Source organism: Artemia sp. Qi Xiang Cuo, chromosome 12 (genome assembly GCF_049724085.1).
Source record: "Artemia sp. Qi Xiang Cuo chromosome 12, ASM4972408v1, whole genome shotgun sequence".
In the NCBI taxonomy this organism is placed as follows: Eukaryota; Metazoa; Arthropoda; class Branchiopoda; order Anostraca; family Artemiidae; genus Artemia; species Artemia sp. Qi Xiang Cuo.
The window spans coordinates 59012666-59034825 of record NC_142805.1 but is presented as its reverse complement, the minus strand read 5'-3'; the positions used below and the strand labels follow the sequence as shown (position 1 = coordinate 59034825).

The 22160-nt window shown below is 37.2% G+C and overlaps 1 protein-coding gene and 1 pseudogene across 1 annotated transcript in view; one reads left to right on the top strand and one right to left on the bottom strand.

Annotated features, from left to right (window-relative positions):
- LOC148946343 (membrane-bound transcription factor site-1 protease-like) overlaps positions 1 to 22160 on the top strand; it is a 94412-nt gene that overhangs the window by 35423 nt on the left and 36829 nt on the right. The window contains exons 7-8 of the mRNA XM_089098385.1: positions 1411 to 1576; positions 11673 to 11849. Of these exons, the coding sequence (XP_088954511.1) occupies positions 1411 to 1576; positions 11673 to 11849 (343 nt within the window). The remainder of the gene's footprint in view (positions 1 to 1410; positions 1577 to 11672; positions 11850 to 22160) is intronic.
- Positions 18066 to 21392, bottom strand: LOC148946344 (uncharacterized; annotated as a pseudogene).

Below are 22160 nucleotides of genomic sequence, written 5' to 3'. Positions count from 1 at the left end.
AATAGATTAGGATGAAGGAGGAGCTTTCGCAGCAGTGTTGGCCAGGGTTGCCGACTTGCACACTTTCCGTGTGAAATGCGCTCTTTTTTCATTGCACTCTTTCACACCACGGACCGGATTTGCACTCTTTTTGCCCATTTTTTGCTCTTTACACTCTTTTATGAAATGATGATATAAAAAGTATTAAGCGAAATAAAAAACGGTACTTGACTTGACTACGGTGAAGTTATACGGCTAGCTAAAGTTCACGACTAGCACCTTGAACCTCTTATATTCCTTTCAAAACATTTGATGCAGTCAACTGCATCAAATGTTTGATGCAATTGTATAAATGTTTGATTGTTTATATTCCTTTCAAAACTTTAACTGGACATTTGATGCAGTCAACTATAGTTCAGTTAAAGATCCAAGCAATCAAAGTAAACACCTGCAAATTTCCAGCATAGGATTACCTTTTAAGCTAAAAAAGAATGATAATAATCATTATTTAATCCATTATTTAGAGTTTGATTTAAGTAGGGAGTCCTCCTAATTTTATTTTAAATACATTTGAAAAAAATTTAAAGGTAATATGTATATGGATCGAAGGATAACTGATAATTATTTGTAAATGGCGTATGAGCTGTCAGAACAGGGAAAGGGGCTGCGCGCGCGACGACAGCGCGCGTGTGCAATTTGTTTACTTGCTCTCTTTTTTAACAACTTTCACTCTTTTTCTGCTCTGATTTGCACTCTTTTTTGGCGTCGGCAGTTGGCAGCCCCGGTGTTGGCCTCAGGTGGATTGGTTTTGAAATGAGTTGTTAGTAGTAGGACTAGTATTAGTGGTAGTAGTAGTATTTATACATTTGCAGACATGTATACAAAGGAATATAGGCTTACATAGTTACATTGTCTGCTCTGGACTTTTTGTTTTCTCCAAATGTTTAAAACTGGTGTTTGAAAAGAACTTGGAGAAATTGTTTTAAATTATGTATATTATTTCTTTATCTTCCATTCTGGACAAATTCATTTTTTGGTGAATAATTCCATCATTTTTTTATATTGCTCTGGTGTTGGATATATGGCATAGGAGACTTTGGCATGCATTAACAACAGGGGTGGTGGGGTGCAAAATACAAATGTTGGGATCCCAAGTTCCGTTGACCCCCCTTCCCCAACATTGGATCTGTATTTGCCCCATTTTTCGTTAATTTTTTTATTCTACCTTTACACTTATTTGTATGTGTGGGCTGCATAGAAACAAATAAATAGGTACACTGTTACACTATTATGTATCTATCTGTAGCTATGTAATCCTTATATCGCTGTGATCAGTTTGGTTTATCTTGAAAAGATGTAGTTACACATTAGAGTGCCACTGAAATAGTAACCTACTTCTAACGGGCACATTACCTTAATGTCCATTTTTAGGGATGACCACTTGGGAGCTGCCGAGTGGATACGGGCGACTCAAACCCGATATTGTCACTTATGGGTCGACTGTTCGTGGCTCCAGTATAAAAGGTGGATGTCGAAGTCTCTCTGGAACGAGTGTTGCTAGTCCAGTTGTTGCAGGAGCTGTAAGCTTATTAGCTAGGTATGTAAAGGGAAATCAGGCAAGTATTGAAACATACCTTTCGCACTGGGGAACCCGATGGAAACATGTATGCAATTTATACTAGGGCCCTGGCTACTGGATGGTGCTTCGGATCTTCTCAATTTTTCGATTGTCCGTTTTTTTTTGTATTTTTTTTACCTTCTTCCCTCTTCTCTCTTAGGCATGCAACATGCCTGTTTTTCTCCAAAAAAGTTGGTGGTGGGAGGGGAGGGCAGACCTGCCCAATATATGCTTTAAATCATGCAGGTTGAAAGTCATTCCATGTTTTGATTTATACCAAGTGGAACATACCTACCTTTCCTCTGAAAGATTACAGGTGCGGAAGCAGTAACTGTTCGACTTTGCTTCTCTTATCATAGAGATTAAAAACCCTTGCGTTATTTTGGTTGAAAGTAGGCGTAACATGTCTTCATTTTTGCTAAAATGTCAGTGAAAAGAGATGGCGGGTGTAGGAACGACCAGTGGCCCAGTTCGTGCCTCAAAATGTTTCAGTTTGACACCACTACTAGGATGCTAAAATGAATATTGAAAACATTGTTTTAGGCAAAACACTGTTTTATAGTGGTAAAGTATGGTTCTGGAGCGTGGCGCTCCAAAAGACGTAAGAGAATTTGTTAGATGTTTTCCAAAGAAATTGTCTACGGATTGTTTTGGGTCCCACAGACTGTATCTCAAACAGTAAGCTGTGCAAAATATATGGTTTTCTTTCGCTTTCTTAGGCTATATCATAGGCAGAGCAATAGCGTTGCCTAAGTAAAGAGCGATTTGGGCACAATGTATTATTTATTTATTTTTTAGACCAGGACACTTCGTATAGGAGGAGTTGTAGGAACGTCGAAAACGGTTCATTCGATTGGAAATTGAAAGAACTAGTGACCTATTAAATAGTCGGAAGTGATTGGAGGAATAAACAGCCCCCCCCCCTACTCTTCCCATCATTTCCCCAAATACATCCAATCAAAAATTTGAGAAAGACATTTGCTTCAGCGTAATTGAAAGTTTCGAAAATTATGTCATTGGAGGTGCCAACCCCCCCCCACAGCCCAGGAAGAAGGTTTGCAAGTTATGCCATGAGACATATAAGGTTTTTACTGAATGGGTGGTCGTATAAACTTCGGATCGGTGGGGGCTTATTTGGGTGGAAGTTCTAGTGGCCTTTTTAAGAGTCAAAAGAAAATTAAAGTCAATTATTCCCCCTCCCTAAGCCTATCATTCCCCAAAACAAATCCGATCAAAATTTTAAGAGAGCTATTTTTCTCAAAATTGCTCAAAGGTCCAGTAATTATGTCTTTGGGGATGTGAACCTCTTCACAGCCCTCAGGGCAAGTTGGCTGTAAGTTAGGCAATCCGTTCATTGTTTAGATATAGTATATGTTATTGATAAAGTGTGCATGTTTGAACTTTACCGTCGAAAAAAACGAAGGGTATTGAGGTGACCCTTTCGGAGAATGTTGAGGGGAGTCTTGAACTAAATCAAAACACGTTATGTGGATATTCAAAAGGGCGTTAACTCAGGAAAGACTGGGTAAATTAATTTGGAACTTTCAGTAAATAATAAGGGAGATGATCAAAATGGAAATATTTGCATGCTACAACTACTACTACAACTACCACCACTACTACTACCACACTGCTCTATTTACAATGTTGAGGGATAATTTGGACTAAATCAAAAGACGGTATGTGCATGTACATTTTCTAAAGAGCGTATCTCAAGAATTTATTTGGGTATTAAGTTGTAACTTTTACAAAATGTTTAAAGGGGAAGATCATCCGACCAAAAGGCAATATGTGCACGCTACTACTTATACTACTATCACTGCTACATTTACTACTACTTCTTGTATTGCAGTTACTTGTAAGGCTAAGAGCATTGAGTTGAAAATTTCAAGAAGTATATGAGAGGGATATTCTACTCACTAAAAGGCAATACGTTAATACTACTGCTACTACTAGTACTACCGCTATTACTATTAATACTACCACCAGTAATACCAGTACTACTAATGGGACTACTATTACAACCAGTGGCGTCCCGAGACTCGTTTCATTGGGGGGGGGGCGATCTTCGTAAATTGTACCGAATCGCTACCTGATTTATGCCGAATTTTTTGCAGAAATCAAGAGTTTTGCTAAATTTCGGGCAATTTTGCAAAATTTCTGCCAAAATTTTCGCCTTCGGTGAAAATTTTACCAAATGCCAAAACCGTTGGAGGGGCGGCGTGCCCCTCCCCGCCCCCTCCCCCTCGGTACGCCCCTGGTTACAACTATGCCTAAGGGTATGAAGGTGCAATTTCCATGAAATTTTGAGATGGGAAGGTGAGGCTTTTAAGGAGTATTTAGGCGGATGTTAACTAAATCAAAATAAACTATGAATATGTAGATTTTCAAAAAGGTGACAAAGCGATATTTCAAGAACAGCTTACATTATTAATTTAGACCTTTATGGGTACATTCCCCTGTAGATTAGGCTGGGCAGATAAAGGTTGCTGTTCCGCCCCTAGAGAGGGTTGTGGGTCTCTTGGCTGCACCACAGATACCTTCTTCGTCTCTAGATCTTCAGGGAGAAATCAAGCTGCGGGGTATCACCGTGGCAGAAGAGTGGCAACGGCCCTGTCAACCTAACCTTGGCAGACGCCGGCTAACACGCAGAAGGGGTGCCGTCGAATTGGGGACCCGTCGGTTAAATATATTCCCATGAATTGATGGAAATAGCAGAGAGAATTAAAAAAACAACTTTGGTTACGGCATTCCGGGCAAGTGACGCGTCGGAGGCTCCGGCAACCCTGACGAAGAGTGAACTAGCCGACCACCTGTTGAAACATCGACAATCCCTCAGTGTGGGGTGCTGGCTCATTAAAATGCCCTGCGACCCGGACCTTCATTGCAGGCGAATGCCAAAGATATTGCATAAGCATTTTGTGTGCATCCGAAACCCGGCTAATTGGAAATTTGGAAAATGAGCTCGTCTCCAACCCTGGTGGAAAATCCGAATTCCACTTTTTTAATCCGGACATGGCGATGGCTCTGGTAAGTAGCCTCGGGTGGAGGAGGATTGTGCAGTTGTGTTGGCTCAGGCGGGTTGGTGCTGGAGTGAGTTATTAGCAGTAATAGTAGTAGTATACACCACTTATATATACCATAATATATGCCTCGTCTTTCGTAATTTAACTTCGTCGTGACAAAAACAAAATGCCATCCAATTACTTCATAATTTTACTGGTGAAGCTAAAATATCTTTTAGAATTTATTATGGAAACATTTTCTGTCTTGGGATCTAAATAAAATGTTTGAAAATATAAAGTTTCTAGATAAATATTGTGGCTTTATTTTGCTAATACTACATAAAATCGTGATTGGTTGCTTTATCAACTGAATAAGATTTTGCTTCAATTGTGGCCGACCCCATTAACCTGCCTTCTCCCCTCCTACCTTTTATAGAGTAAATACATTTCATAAAGTGCGACCAGTGGATGAAAATTTTCCATATAGATCTTTCACAGTTAGCAATTCATTTTCAGAAAAAAATTTGAGGTACAACCTTTGGCTCTGGGTATGGATAATATAATCTATGGTTTATAGCATACAAAAATAACCTAGCCTATCCTCTTCTACAAATATTATTTATTTATTTCCCTCAAAAACGAGGAGTATAAAAGATAATTAAATAAATCTTCAAAAATCCAAATAACACACCATCAAACATGGCAACAATTTACAAATTGCCCAAAAGAAAACTTAATCAAATGCAACAAATAGTAATAATGAAATCATGCACTTTTTAAACTATAGAAAAAAAAGGAAAAAGATTATGAACATAGAGTATATTTTCAGATTTACGGTAAAAATTATTTATTTTTACCTTGGCTATTTCCAACGGCTCTTTAATTTTAAATTTTGAAACTAATTCAGTATTACTAAAGGAAATTGGAAAACCAAGTAAAAACTTACAATATTTAAAATAACAAACGCGAATTGCTGAAAAATCACAAATTTTAAAATCTCGAAGAAGAAGGGAAGGATAAAGAACATGCGGGAGGGCTACTGCATTAAAAAGAGAACCTAGAATTTCACGACGATAAACACCACGTAGCCGTATTATGGAACCAAACGCCTTTCTAATTTTTTCTTGAATATGTAAAATTAGCATCGACTTAGATTCACGAGCTGAAGCAGAATAAGGTAACCCAAGATAAACAACAGCATCAGAAACCGGAAATGATATATTTCTATCGCAAATTAATTCAGCTCGGTCATTAACATTAACGGGAAAAAATTGACATTTTTTAATACTAATAGAAAGGCCACGAACATTAAGCAGACTAGAAAGGGAATTAAAATTCTTAATTAGACTAGCTTTAGAACGGCTCAATAGGATAATATCATCAGCATATGCAAGAAAAGACACATCCCGTCCCCTAGAAATAAGGGTTGTAGATAAAGAACGAAGACACTCCGCCAGACATGCGTTAAAAATATAAGGAGATAAAACCCCACCCTGTCTCACGCCCCGACCCACGGAAATTGGATTAGAAAGAGAATCAGAAGTATGTGCAAAAATTTTTATCCTAAGCCCCGAATACCAAGATCTAAGAACTCTAACCACAGAAAGGGGAATCCCACCAGAAATAAGAGCTGAAAGAGCGGAAGCATGCGAAATATTGTCAAAAGCTCCTTTTATATCAATAAAAGTGTATAAAGTGGGAAGCCAGTAGACCTTGACTCTTAAATTATCGCATCAAATGTTGTATGCGCATGGTCAAAGCCCATTCCTTTTTTGAACCCTACTTGATTAAGACCAACATCCAAATAATCAAAAAGATCCTTTATACATAATTCAAAAAGTTTACCAATCATAGAACCCTTCGTTATCGGCCTATACGAATCACAAGAACGGAGATCTCTTTTACCAGATTTTAGAATAGGAGTTACCACCCCAATCCTAAAAGACGGGGGAACATTACCAAACTTGAGAATAAGATTAAAAAAAGTCAAAAGAAGAAGAAGAAAAGAAGTTGGAGCAAATTTCACATGATTTGAAAAAATCCCATCATGGTCATTAGAGGATTGTGGCTTTAAATTACGGCATGCACCCAACAAAGAATCAAACGAAATAGAAAAATCATGCGAATTAAAAGAACTGTTTAAAATTATATCAACATGCGAAAGTTGTTCAGGATCATCACAAGATTTCGAAAGGTTTACAAAATGAGTTTCCCACTCAACAAGAGAAGGGCCATTCTTTTTAGAAGGTTCATTAACTCTCTTTGTTGAACGTAGAGCTTTCCAAAGTTTCTTTTTATTCATATCAACTTCAGACAAAGCATCCATTAGCAAAATATTATTATGACGACGAAGCTCCAACTGGAAAATTGCCTTCTTTTTTTTCATGCATAGAAAAGCCGGATGAAGATCACGCGGTTTTCCACTATTTTTCCAATGTCTAAAAGCTAATTTAGATTCATGATTAGCATGTACAAGAAACGGATTTGACGACCAAAAAGGTTTTTCAACATTGGGTTTACACTTTTTAACTCCAAAAGTTTCTTTAGCACCATAATTTAAGCAATGTAATAACTGAAGATATATTCAATTAAGCTCAAGCTCTATGTTATCTTTATGACACTTCAGAATATCAGGTACAACTACTTTTCGAGCTAAAGAATCAACTTTATCTTGGTAAGCCGGAATCAGTTTTTCATCCCAGATAATTCTCTCAAAATATTTAGGGCGAATTGGAATAAAATTAGAAGCAGAAACAGAATCATGAATTACAGAAAACGATGTCAAAAACTGAATAGGTAAATGATCACTTATCGGGAAATCCGGGATAACTTTTACTATAATAGATGGGGAAAAATTAAAAAGTACATGGTCAATATTACTCGTACTCCCACTCCAATGAGAATAAGTAAAATCAAGTGTCTTACGGCAGATATTAAAATTTGGTAAAGATGAAAATAAAATTGTGCTACGTTCATTTACACTCTCAAGATCACAGTTAAAATCACCAAAAATAAAAATACTTAAACTCGAATCTAATATGGCAATAAAGCTACTAAGTCTATGGCAAGCTGACGTAAAGGCTTCAAAAGACGAATCAACATGATAGTCAGTAGGCAAATAGCAATTGACCAAAACACAATCAAAAAGTTTGCAGGCAAGAAAAGACTCATCAGCACAAGATAAAATAGCACTAAATTCTTTAGGAACAAATGTAGCAATGCCACCCGCAGGGCGGCCTCCGGTAGGCCTCGCAGGAACGGTAAATATATCATGTAGACTTGAAAGGGAACTTAACATATTCAAAGAATGGTCCAACAAATGATGCTCTTGCAAACATAGTATTGAACTATTTTCAGAAACAAATTCATTCAGCACTACAAATTTGCCAATGACTCCATTCGAATTAAAGGACGTAATCGTAGAACCAATATTCATTTAAAAAGCTTTTTCATAGCAGGGCAACTGAAACTGTAAGACGGGTGGTTAGTTGAGTTGCAATTTGCACAACAAATGGGGTTAGTACATGGAGTATTCTTCGTTGATCTATGATTTCCACTGCAACGAGCACACTTCAGAGTAGAAGAATCACAGTTTTTTTCGGTGTGAGAGGGACTTTGACATGCGAAACATCGTTTTGGAAGCACCTTGTCTTTCTCAACTCTGTAGAGCTCGTAACCGAACTTAATCCCATGGACGATATAATATTTTAAAAATGCTTCGGACTCAAACGACACCTTTATTGTTCTCGACATTCCAAGGCGCCTGAACTCCAGAATCCCAGGCAAAGTGGCTGCTAGAGCTTCAATGTCGAACTCGATATCCACACCACGGATTACTCCGAAAAACTTAGGCTTTCTAGTATTGATAAGACAATCAGGGAAGGAATCCTTTAGATCACAAGAAAACTTTTTCCCAGATTCAGCCGCCACAGTGATAAAAATCAAATCATTGGTCTTTTTTATTTGCTTGATACAGCCCGAGCCGAATTTGTCCAATTCATTTTTCCTGGAAACAGGGTCACGTAACGAGGGTGGCGGATTAGCGATAGTAATAGTCTCTACTGAATCAGAGCTGATGGGGAGTGGAGGCCAAGCTGGTGAATTTACAGGGGAGGGGGAGGGGGAGCCCAAGTTGGCTGAACACTTCGACAGCGAGGACTGTAAGTCTTGTTCAATTCTTTCAAGAGAAGTAATGGATTTCTCCAGCTTTCTGCCATAATCACTAACAAGTCGATCCAAACGTACATTGGAATCAGATTTTAATAAAGGGCAGTCTCTGAATGAGCGAGGCACTAATACAGGCCATTTGAAACCTTTCTGGTCAAGATCCGTGACCATCTTCATAATATCTTTTGCTGTAGCAAGTTCCGCAGCGTTGCCACGTCTCATTACTCTCTTTATAGGAATTCCAGAAAATTTCCAAAGCAGATTTTTCGCATTCACCAAAGCCTCAAGGCTGTAAAAGTTCGCCACAGTTTCAATAAGCTCCGTTTCTGGAATACCATTCGCAAATGCATCGCAAATAAAAAACAGGGCAGAGTTCACAATTACATGAGAAATCCCATCTGCAATTACGAAGGTTTTTGAAAAATCACAGAATGAATCAGAAGAATCATCGCAGGCAAAATTATTCCGCTTTACCTGTTCATTTGGGCAATGATTATCAGTCGAATCGTTAATCACAGGTGCTTCCTGGCTAACAGCCAAGAGAGGGTCTTGAGACGCAGGGGTTACGGCATTCAGTGGCGTCAGCATATTTATTGAAGAATTTGGGTGCTCACTCTCTATTGGGTCACTAGAAAATTCGGTAGCGGCTTTGCAAATAGAACAGATCCAGTTAGGAGTATTCTTTCTATCGGAAACGGTGATCCCTGAACAAGAGGGATGAAACAAATTGGAACACTTAGTGCATTGCAACAGCGTGCCTTTCCCCAAAGAACGTTCACAGTTAGGGCACACTTTTGGAGACATAATTGGCTTGAACAAAAAAAATATCACCCCAAAAGATAAGGGAAGTGGCAGCCCCCGTAATCTCATTCCCGCAGCTTAAGGGAGACTCTCCCGGCAGGTGCAATGGCACTTGCCTCGGGTTTACTGCCCCTCTTCTGCTTGCCACTTAGGGTTGCTCAAAATTTAAATCAGCACAATTTTTTTTTGGTAAAGTATATATAAATGTCCAGAAACTAGGTCAGTAGATTACAACATTTTTAATCCGTATGAAATGTTATGACAGAATGGTTGCACAATTACTCCGGTCACTGAATTAATTTAGGATCCTACCGAGTTTCAAGTTGATAAAATCCAAAAAAAGGTGTTATCACATTCAAGGCTAAATGAAGACTGTGAAGAAATGAATAATAGAACTATAAAAGTTATAACAATCATTCCGCTAATCCCAAGGGACTCGTCTGGGGAGTCTTGTGGGAAATTCATGGGAGTTCATTATTTTAGCTTTTCACTTACCAAATCCAATAACCGGAGAAAAGAAGCGGAAAGAAAAGTCATGGAAGAGCATAATCTTTAGTTTGGGTTGTTGCTTTATACCAACTAGCCTATACAATTAATTTTATAATGAAAATATTAGTAATAATATTTTTTTTATTTAATAATAACGATAGTAGAACACCATTAATATTAATAATACACATGAATAATATGTGTAAATAGTAGTAAGTTGTAGACACAAATAATAAAAAAGTTGAACTATATAAATGATAGTAATAATAATGTGAAAAAATAATAATCTTATAAGATATTTTGACTCACAGTCTACTGTGACTCAGGAGGTACGTACTATAGCAAAGCTTACGCACTGGGTTGTTGTAGCCCAGCAACTTCCATCTGTAGAGTACTGCCATCTATTTTTTGCCTATAAGCAATGGTCTAGATACCGCAGGGAACCATGTACTGGCTTCTGCCAAAAACGGCTGAAAAACTAAGAGTTTGTCAAGAAAAAGAAAAGAATAAATCTGTGGTCTGGTAGTGGGTAGCTCACCAAACATACTACCGATGGAAAGGTAGTATGCCAGTTAGAGTTACATTAACCTGTATTGTGAAATGGAGAAAGTATTCGGATGTTGGGCCACGAAGTTTTAAATTTTTCGAAACGTCCAGGTATTCATCCTTTAAATGGACTTTCCTATTAATATTTATGTTAATTTCTGCTCGTTTTGAGTTTGACTCGGTTATTTATTATAATTTCTGTTCGTTTTGGGTTTCATTTATTTATCGATGCTGATTTGTGGTAGTTTAGAGCTTGGTAGATTATTTGATCTTATTTTTGCTCATTTTTGTTTAATGGAGTTCTTTACTTTTCTTTTAAAAACGTATTTTGTGGAAAAAGTGTTTTTAATTAATTAATAAAAACAATTAAATATTAAGGACATAAATCTAAATGGTAGTTAGTGTAAAGGGTTAATACTCGTTTATGTTGCAATGGGAGGGTTTCGGAGAAGGAGGATAAGTATCTTGAGGTATTTTTAGAAATTTTACTGCTCTCTCTCCCCCATGGTTCTAACAAATGAGTAAAACTATATGTTTATTATAATGTTTATATTTTAAAATATTAGAAAAAATTGATCGATGAAATTGTTAATTTATGTGATTACGGCTTTAGTTGCTTTTATTTCTTCACTTTATTTTTGACTATTTTAAAAAAAATAGTCAAATTAAAAATAGTCAACTATTTTAAAAAAAAGTCTTTATTTTCGAAGAATTCAATGAAGTCAATTCACTTTCCTCACTTTACCCCTCCCCTTTCCTCTAAAAAGGTGAAGGCATTTAGATTGACATGCTACTACTACTACTATCAACTTATTCCAGCACCAAGCCGCCTGAGGCGAACACAGCTGCGCGCACGCCTCATTCATCTCAATCTATTCAACGTCTTCCTCTTTCCATTCTCCCAAGAAGTTCTAATCTCCTTTAAATCTTTTCTTATGACCTCTTCCCCCAAACTCCATTCGGGGACGACTTAACATACTGAGCTTGAAAAAAAAATACATAAATGAAATAAGTACGGTCATAGCCGTACTGACATTTTTTTATATCTGTTTGTGATCTTCTTTCAGTGCCGGGTTGAAACAGGGTAAGCCAGTTAATCCTGCAAGTATCAAACAGACTCTTCTCAATTCTGCTAGGCGATTGCCTGGTGTTTCCATGTTTGAACAAGGTCACGGCAAGCTAGATCTCTATAGAGCTTACCAGTATTTGATGTCCTATAAGCCTCATGCAAGTCTAAGCCCAAGGTAAGTTAAATATGCTATTCAAACATTAATTCTTTTGTTAGAGTTTTAGTGAAATTGAACTGAGTAAGTAACTTATATATTTATGTTTTCATTCTGCTTGTTTTCGTAAACTACCTACTACAACAACAAAAAATGTTGTTACTTCATTTTCACCAGCAGAGCTTTATTTAATTTCAGTTAGTCTCACTTTACAAATTTTCTCTAATTTAACTTAAAACTTATCTTAACTTTGGCAAAAATAGAAATTCCTTGTTATCTGTTTTATTCTGTGTCTAAGGGAACAATTTTGAGTCCCCTGAAAAAGGGCAAAAAAAACTCTTTTTCTTCAAACAACTTAAACTTATACCCGTAAGGTGTTTTGCCAAGGGAGCCCCCTTCACAAGAAATAGGCTGTGGGCACGGTCTTAGGAAACAGGGCCAAGTCAAATATTTCCTATATTGGCTTGAAACTTGCATTTTAATGCCCTTCACAGGGAACCCCAATTCACCAAAAAAAAAAGAAAGAAACTTCTTGGATTGCATATGCAAATTATATACTTTTGCTTAGTCCATCCAAGAGTTTCTCATCAGGTTAGTATTGACATTTTAACTACCTTCTACAACAATAACAAATATTCTCACTTCATTTCCATCCGCAATGCAATGGAATTCATTTCATTTCAATTCATTTCATTTCAATTCATTTCATTTCATTCATTTCATTTCCATCCGCATTTAATGGACCTCTATCGTCAGTTTCAGTTAGTCTCGCTTTAAAAATTGTGTCTAATTTAACTCAAAACTTGTCTTAAGATTGGCAAAAAAAGAAGTTCCTAAATATCGGTTTTATTCCAGCTATTTTGAACTTAAGATTTTACCCATTTTTGATCTGATGAAGTTTTATAATGCTTTATTTATGTAGAAGTACCAAAATAGTTCGTTGCCCAAGTGCTTGTGCGGTCTTTTCTTCATCGGTTTTAAGTGTTTACGAGCTTAATACAAGGAGTTCAAGTCAGTTTAGAAATCCCTGAGTAGTTGCTACACGATCCAAGTCTTCTTTGCGTCAGGTTTGCCCTATTGCCTGGAACAGTTTGCCTCAGAATATTATACAGGAATCAAACCTGAGTGAGTTTCGAAGGTTGCTGAAAGACCATTGTTTTAGGGTTTATGAAAAGTTCTCCGGTTTCTTTATTTATTAAATTAATCAAAGTATTGGATTTTTTTGGTTGATGGATTGGTGATGGGAGGTACCGAATAGTTTTCTGGAGCATCATTTTATTTACGACAATAAGTGTCGAGGAACCTTTCGGTTCGTTAGGTCAGCTCCAACTTCCAACACATATATTCCTATATAAATTAACAAAACTATAGCCCCCACCGACGGGCTAACAACACGGCATCAATACTGATTCTTATAGCATATATGGCACTTCTAAAACAAAAAAAAATAAATAAATCAAATAAAACCGTAATTTACCAAAAAAAGCTTTTCTTCGGGTTTTCTTGTGTTTTTTGTTGATTAATAAACCCTCTTCTTCTTAAAAAAAAAACAACTCAAAAAAAACTTTTCAAAAAATATGTGTCTAAGGCTTTTTGTTTGGAAAACACAATTCCATTGATTTAAACAGAATTTTAGGCCATATTTTTATTGTATTGGTAAAGCTTTATTTTAGAGATTTTCGTTGGTAATTTCAGTTTATTTCAGAGTTTATACAGTTTCGTCTTAGCGTGTCCAAATTTAAATTTTAAGTGAACAAGTTTAACTTTGCAAATGATGTTATCCAGTTTGACTTTAAACCTGTCTTAACTTTGGCACATAAACGTAGTTTCCGAATTTTGGATCGTGTGTGCTTCTATGGCTTTGTTCTGAAAAACTGTTCAATTGATGTGAACAACATTTTAAGCTACATTGTTAATTTATCACAAAAGCTTAATTTAGTGGTTTTTTATAGGCATTCTCAGTTGAATCCAGGTTTTATCCAGTTTAGCTTTACCTATAGGAGTTTAACTTTAACAGAGCAAATTTAGCTTTATAAATTTCGCCTTTAGTTTAACTGAAAACCTGTCTTAACTTTAGAGAAGAGAATGAAATTCATTAATTTTGGCTCGAGTGTGCTTATAGGGAGTTTTGGTTTTGAAAACACAGTGTTTTAAGCCATATTGTTATTTTATCAGAAAGGCTTTATTTAGCGGATTTTAATAGGCATTTTGTGTCAAATCCAGGTTGTATTTAGTTTAACCTTACCTGTAGAAGCTTAACTTCAACTAAGGAAATTTAGCTTTACAAATTTTACCTCCAGTTTAACGGGAAACCAGTCTTAGGTTTGGCGAAAAAAAGGAAATCATTCATTTTTGCTCGAGTCTTCTTCTAGGGCTTTTGGCACTGACTACCCTGTTCCATAGATTTGAACAGCTTTTTAAACCATGTTGTTATTATTTCCTTTTATATAGGTTTTCAATTAGTACTTTAATATAAACTAGATGGTAAAAATTACTATTTCAGATATCGTGAACAATGAGACTTGCACTAAACTGAAAGCTCTCATTAAATTCCATTAAACATAGCCTTGCTTATATGAATGAAACTATTTTTTTTTTTTTTTTTTTTTTTTTTTTGCTATTTCGATTAGTTCACAAGGGGGATTTCACCACGGGTCTTTTTTTTCTAATTCTTTCTGTAAGGCATTTGTAATTCAAAGCGCAAGGCCAGTAGATCAAAAAGTGGATTATTTAATCATCACAATTTGGATTTCAATCTTTGTTGGAGCCATTTTTGAATTAAAATGGTTCGAAGGTTTATGCCAAATGGAATCCAAAGAGTTTGAATCCCTCTTTCAAATTCGAAAATTTATCAAAATAAATGGTTTTGGGTGGATTTGCTACTGGTCAATCAGACGAATAGTTTGTATTAGATGTAGAGACAACTTTTTAGTTATCAACGAGGGGTGTTTTTATTGCCATGTGCTTCAAGGTTTACTTTCCTCAATTTTCTCCTATTTCTTCCATCAATTATAAACAGAAATTTGTTTCCTATATCAGAATTTGGAAAGCGGTCCTAGCGGAGTGGTTAGCACGCTAGACTTGAAATGCTTCGTCCGTGAAGACCTGGGTTCAAGTCCTGGTGTTGTTCGTTATTTTGTCTGGAACAGGGTCAGTGGCGTGACTCAGTAGGCTCAGCCAGAGGTGACCCAGCTCTAAATGGGTACCTGGAAAAATCTGGGGATGGTAAACGGGAACGGTGTGCGAAAGTAGAGGATGGCTGGTCACCAACCTCCCATTTCACTTCTTGGCTGAAGGGCCATGAAATGCAGATCAGCACCACCGGTAGGGAGTGTGAAGTCCACTGCTATATCCTTTACCTTACCCTCTGTCATCAAATTATCTATTCCTGTCGTTTTGAATTTCCCTAATTTAGTATTTTTATTGCTATTGTGGGTAGACTGACAAGACAGAGTTGATGTTCAAGTCATAAAAGGCCATTGCCCCCCCTCCCCCTCCCAAATAAAAAAAGTATCAATGATCTCTGGGCTATTGCTACCCCCTTGGGCGTGGTATCTTGAGATAGAGCTTGCCTATCTCTTTTCTCACCTCTGTAAAAGAGCCTTCCTTGGTAGTTTGAGGGGTCCAATATTATTTGCCCCATCCAAGAATGCCTACCCGTCAGCTTCATGCCGGTTGGGGAAAGCAACTCTCGTCCCTCAAAATAGAGTGGTGAGCCACCCACCGCTCGCCAGCAGTTAACGTTAACCGTATTTGATTCTCAGAGCCAGTAATGGCAAGATACGACGGCTATTCAGAAACTAGGGAACGTTTTGTAATAAAACAAAAACTAGGTACAAGAAAAATATTTTATTATATACATCTGAAAGAGTTACTAAAATACTACATTTCTACATAGTCACCAAACAAATTAAGGCACTTAGCGTAGTGGTGGACAAGCTTCGAAATTTCTTCGTCATAGAAATCCGCCGTCTGCGATCTCAGCCACTCAGTGACACACGCCCGGAGCTCGTAGTCGTCAACAAAACGCTGTGTCGCTAGCCAGTTCTTCATCTTCGGGAACAAGTGAAAATCACTCGGTGCTGGGTCGGGACTGTAGGGTGGGTGTGGGAAATTGTTCCAAATTGTTGGAAATTAGGTTTTATTACTCCCGTAAAAAAGAAAGGTAAAAATCAAGATTTGATGGTGTCCATCCCATTACTCATACTCCAGTTTTTTCGAAGTTATATGAAAGCTTTTTAGCTGAGTTGTTGAATTTAAAGATAATCCCAAATGTTGACCAAAGACAATTCAGAAACCTACGCTCTACATCTACTACCCACTATCTTGTTCACCCTATGGACACAATATGCAACACACTCGAAAAACCCAATACCTGGCTCAATGTTATCGCTGTTGACTTACAAAAAGCTTTTGATTTAATCAACCACAATATACTATTAGAAAAGCTATCTAATGACTTTCAAGTTGAACCTTATTTAATTAGAATAATTGCGTCTTTCCTCTCAAACAGAACACAAGCCGTGAAATACCTGAATGTATATTCTGATCCCCTCCAAATTTACAATGGTGGGCCCCAAGGAACCCTCTTAGGTTTAGATTTGTTCCTTAGAATGATATACAGCCTTGGTGTTTATTTTCCAGATAGATGGACATTCGTTGATGATATAACTGTCTTAAAGATATGTTCCAAAAATTCCAAAAGCAACCCAATGTACATCTCAGAAATGATATCTGTCAAAGCTCACAAAGATTGTATAAAAGTTGGCCCTTTAAAGTCAACTATTCTTAGTATTGATGTCTTCAAAGATCCTCCTTCTTTTTCCTTCCTTATCCCCCCTAAAAATTATGTAGTAAACATTAAACTACTGGCTGTTTCCAACTCCAGCAACTTAAAATGGGATTGTCATATTAATAACTTCTTAAAATGTGCAAATTCCGTATTTTCCCTCCTTAAACTCCTTAAAAAATTTAAATGCCCTAAATCGCACTGTTTAAGTATTTTTCCTGTCATTTGTACGCCCAACCCTTGAGTACGCCTGTCCTATTTGGCATCCTGGCATTTCCATTGAATTGTCGGACAGAATAGAAGCAGTACAAAAAAGGTGCCTAAGAATTATCTTCAATGAGGGTAAAGTACTTTATATTTCCCTTCTTAGGAGAGCTAACCTTGTCACCCTTAAGGAAAGGAGAGCAAAAATTACCTTGCGTTTTCCTAACAATGCCCTTCATAACCCTCGAACAACTCCCCTTGTCCCTGGTCAATATTCACCCCTTCGACCCCGCCTCCCGCGTTCTGTGTCAACAAAAATCCCCCTTCTCGCCCCAATAAGAGTTTGCACTGAAGATATAGAAAAACTTTTATCCCTTACATAGTTGACATTTTCAACCAGTGAATCTCCGCTGCCTCTCCCTCTTCCTCACTCACTCTTTACCTCATAGTTATTAATTTTAATGCCCATTTTGCAAATTTGGAGGTTTTATATTTATGTTTGTTAGTCACCAACTAACTTTTTTTTTTTTTTTAATTCTAATTTATCCCCTTGTTAATTTTTCGTTTTTTTTTTTTTTTTTTTTGGGGCATTTTTTCTGACTTGACATTGACCTTCTAATTTTATGAGTTTACTTTGTACTTTGTTTTGTTTTTAACGTTTTTACGTATTTGACATTGACCCTTTTATAATTTTCTGTTGTTGTTTGATTGTTTGTTTTTGTTGTTCTTTTTTCGCTGTATTTGACGCTAAAGTGCGAATTCGGCCCTTTTGGGCTTGTGATAGCCATTTTTCAGCAATAAATCTTATCTTATCTTATGTGTGTGGTAGGCGTCAAGAAATGTTAAGGCTGCTCCCACACGCTGACCTTTATGGAGGTTTCTAAGCATTTTTCTCTCTACTGTTTGTCGTAGAGAATAACTGAACTTGTAGATTGGCTATAACGACCTCACATAGCTACATGATGATGCATTAATCCCTTTTACTCCTTCTGTAAGGTCAGATTTCAATCCTATAATAGCAATTCATATTGTGTGGAATATGATGCCTAAATTCGCTCGAAGTTGTTACTCTTTAGGCTATTCAAATAAATAGCAAAACAATTTTGGCTTCTTAAAATTCATTTTATTTATTTGTTTACCAATTTATTGATTTTTTGTGCAGGATTCATTGGAGTCTATTTAATCTATCCAATCTAACAAATAGACTTTCAAATTTCTACTGAATACAGTCGCTGTATATGTGATCAAAATATCTGGACTTTTGTACCAGTTTTTTCACTGTCCAAATAAATGGATTTATCCCTATTTGAAAGTTTATTCGTTCGTCGTAGAACGGCAGTGTGGTCTAGGAAAACAGCACCTAATTAAAGGTGTTACATTGAAAATGATTTGATAGTTTAGTAAATTTTAGATCCATGATCCACGATTACGACACTCGATCTCCTCGAGACATTAATATTCCAGTGGTTCTTTCACTGGATTCTTCTCGAAATATTTAGCCAGTAAAAAAAAACGAAAAGTAAAAAGCTAAAATTAGAAGTAAATATTCTGTTTGTTTGTATTTTAAATCTTCAATACGCTTTTGTCTTGGCTCTACTATGTTATGACATTCTTGATTTTCAGTTTATTATGGTGACTTTGGTTTGATATTTTTTATTGAGGTATAGTAATTATGACCATTGTGACCATAGTAATTGTGACCATAGGTGCAACATTCAGGGAGTTCATGGGCAGAGCCTTCCCTGAAGTCCTACCATTTATGGGGACTTATCCCCTGGAAACTCATTAAAAGCATGTTTCAGAACATCAAAATAGTCAATATTATATTGGAACCTAATTTAATTCAAACGGAGAGCTCTTGTATCTCCCGTAGAAATGAAGATTTTGCGCCTATGATAGTGACGGTTTCTATGATAGTGGACGACGTTTTCTTTGCTTTGTTATCCATTATTTCGATTGAGGAATTTTGAAAAATAGCCTGAAAACCCTCACAGATGGTGTCGGAAATGAAATGAAAATTGTTTAACTGGAACAGCCATTTTCAAAACTTAACACAGGATGGTTACAGCCTCCAGATTGAACAATAAGGAAAGTTACTCTTTCATAGGCGTAGGCAGCATATTGTCTAGAAAGGGGGGGCAGTCGATAGTGTGATGGAGGGCCTTTTATCAACTGCTTTGCCAGCCATCTTCTTTTTCAGCCATATCTAATGTAAATTTGAAGGTCTAGGGGGGGCAGCTGCCCCCCTGCCCCCCCCACCCTACCCCCAAGCACTCTTTACTCACCTAAATCCCTTTTTATTCTCTTTTTTTCTGTCACCATTAACAGGGATCTGGAAAAATATAAAGAACTGCTCTGGGCTCATCTGAAAGGAAGTTGAAATATCTAGTGCCTTTTTGTAATTAGTGATTAGCGCTCCAGAGTTAAAGCCCTGAGGTCAGTGGTTTGAGTCCTGTTGTCGTTGGTTTTTTGGTTTGGAATGGGGGTCAATGGTGTGACCCTGTAAGCTCAGCCAGAGTCACAGCTCTGAATCGGTGTCTCGAGAAATCTGGGGGAAAACATGGGAAGCGTTGGATGATTTGCCCCAAACCACGCATTGCACTCCCGGTCGAAAGCATCGAATCAGGACATCGGTACCTGCACAACGCAGACCATTGGTCAGCATGCGAAAAAGTTTTTTTTTTTGTAATTAACAAAATACAGCATTGTAATAAAATACAATTTTTGTCTTACCCTGCGAAATTCCCCGAAACTTCACCTTAATTCCTTCACCCTTACGGACATATGGAGAATTAAACATTTCCCCTTTTCCCAGTGGTAATATATCATTCTCGACAACAAGGTGCATTTCGTATAATACACAATCCTTGCCCAAGGGCTTGTTATTCCTGGAGGTACAGCTGTTAGATCTTTTGACCATTTTAAAATATATACGAGTGTTTCAAGGAGGGTATATTTAAAAAAAACAAGAGGGGTTTGTTGCCCTCAGATCACTCTTCGTCATACCCTTAAAAATAAAATAGCGTGACCAACCACAATTTTGTTTATATTAGCAAGGACCCTTTTAAACAAAGGGCAAAAAGCTACTCTTTGAGACATTAATTATGACACTATAATGTATTGAAAATGATTAATGAAAAAAAAAATTAGTCACAATTTCCACGCTATTGACATTCCCTTGCACCGTGCGGGATTGAACCTCATAACCCACGATTAGTAGGAATGAATCGTTCCACTACACCAGTACAAGGGTACTTAAGGTCATTATTTCAAAAGGTTGTGTTGGTTTGAAGAATCTTAGTAAGCTCATTAATTATTTCATATTGCTCTGTTAGTTCAAAGTTTCACTGATGTGTATGGATAGTAAACAGTCCGAAAATGTTGTCAAAATATTTTAAACAGAAATCCTTTGGTAAATTTGAGGGAGTTTAAATTACTGACCTAGCTAAGAAATTGACGTACCCACATCCCAATGGCACCGGTTGGGGGGTAGGGGGGCCATTCCTCTGGAATTTGGGACAATAAATTCGGGTCAGGGGAGTTCAAAACCCCCAGTCCCCTTTCCCGGATACAGCCTTGGGGAAAGAGGGTTCGAACCCGTCGAAATGTTTGTCCGACTCGTACAAAGTTAAAAAATGCATATAAGCAAAATTTTGATGCATTTTGTAGTTTTTGTGTGCTCCCCCTCCCCCCCATCAAAAATGCTGAATACGACCCGAGTCACGCTATTAAGAAATAAAAAGAATTTTGTAAAATTTTACCTGGTTTAGGAACATTCCTTTTCACCTGCATCCATTTATATTGCGGAAGATTTTGTTGTGGTGAGCTTTGATGTGTTATTTGGTGTCCATGTTGGCTAAAATTCACTGTCCCTGGGTGACCAACTTGCAAAGGGAACATTCCCGGAATTTGACATGAATGGTCTCGTATTGCATCAGACAATTGCGAAGGATATCCAAAACCAGCCGGTGCTAAACCAGAGATGTGTTGTCTTTGGGAATATTGACTAATATCCATAAACCCGTACCCAGACGCTAAGACACTTTCGTGCGTGGGATGACTCCCCCCGTTTAAATGGTGGGCATGATGAGCATAAAGTAAGCTATGTGAATGAGGTATTCCAGAGGGGGAGGTCTGATGCGCAATCGTTGGTGATAAAGATGGGTTTGTTTGATGTGAGTATTCTGAATTAGGGTATATAGCAGCAACTGCTGGTGATGAGACAGAAGATCCAACATGATGCAAATTGGACAGGTTCGTAGCTGTTGCAGCTGTAACAGGGGAGGGGAATCTACCCTGATGTGTATAATGGTTTGAATCAAGGCTAGTATAGTTTATTCCACTGCTATCATTATCACTATGAGCATTTTCTTCCTGTACTGGGGTTCTTGGATCACTTACGGTTGTATCTGGTATATATCCAATATGATTTCCTTCAGTAGTTCCAGGGCCATTTCCAAAATAAGCACTATAATCTGCCCCGTAAGTTTGAGAGGCCTGATAACTATATTGTCACCACAAGAACTGTAAACTAAGTTGCTATTCATTCTCATTTGACAGTGATTACTCATAAACAAATTGACGAAGAATCATCTTAAATGACTGAAAATCCTCCTTTGAAAAGATGTATCACTGGAATAAGACTCCAGCGGGACTGGAACGCTTAATGCTGATGAACTTGACGTCAACAAATTTTACCAATGGCATCAAAGCAATGACTTCCAGAGTCTTAATAGGTGGGGCCTCTTTATCTATGGATCCTCCCCACGCAGCTTTTTATGGCACTAGACTCCTACTTTGGACTTAAAATTTTCGAGATAATTCAAGATAGAGCGTCATTATAAAATTGACTTTTTGTTACCGCATCATCATGTAATCAAGCATATTGAACACGATATAAGAAATGACTTCTTGTTGAGGATTACATCCAGAAGTTTGTGGCTGAAGAATTCTGCAATTATTATAAAAGAAAACAATGCAAATGGATTAAACATAATCTAAACTCTATATTTCACTTCGGGTAATAATAATTTAAGTACTTCCATTCTTATTTGGTTAAAGTATCGAATTTCGTCCAGTTTTATCTTTAGTGATGTCAAAATCGGTACTTGTTTGTTAGCCAATACACACTCGAGAATTTGGATCTACAGGTACGGGGCTGAAACAACTGAGACGCTTCGGAGATAGATATGATATATATAATTTGGGCTGTATATATGCACATTAGGGCAGGGGTGGATCCAGTATTTTTTAAGGGGGAGGCGCAAAATAGGTTGATCCGTTAAACTTGCGTTAGGAGCAAGATTAATTAACACAAACTTGCTTTAATTAAGTAAATT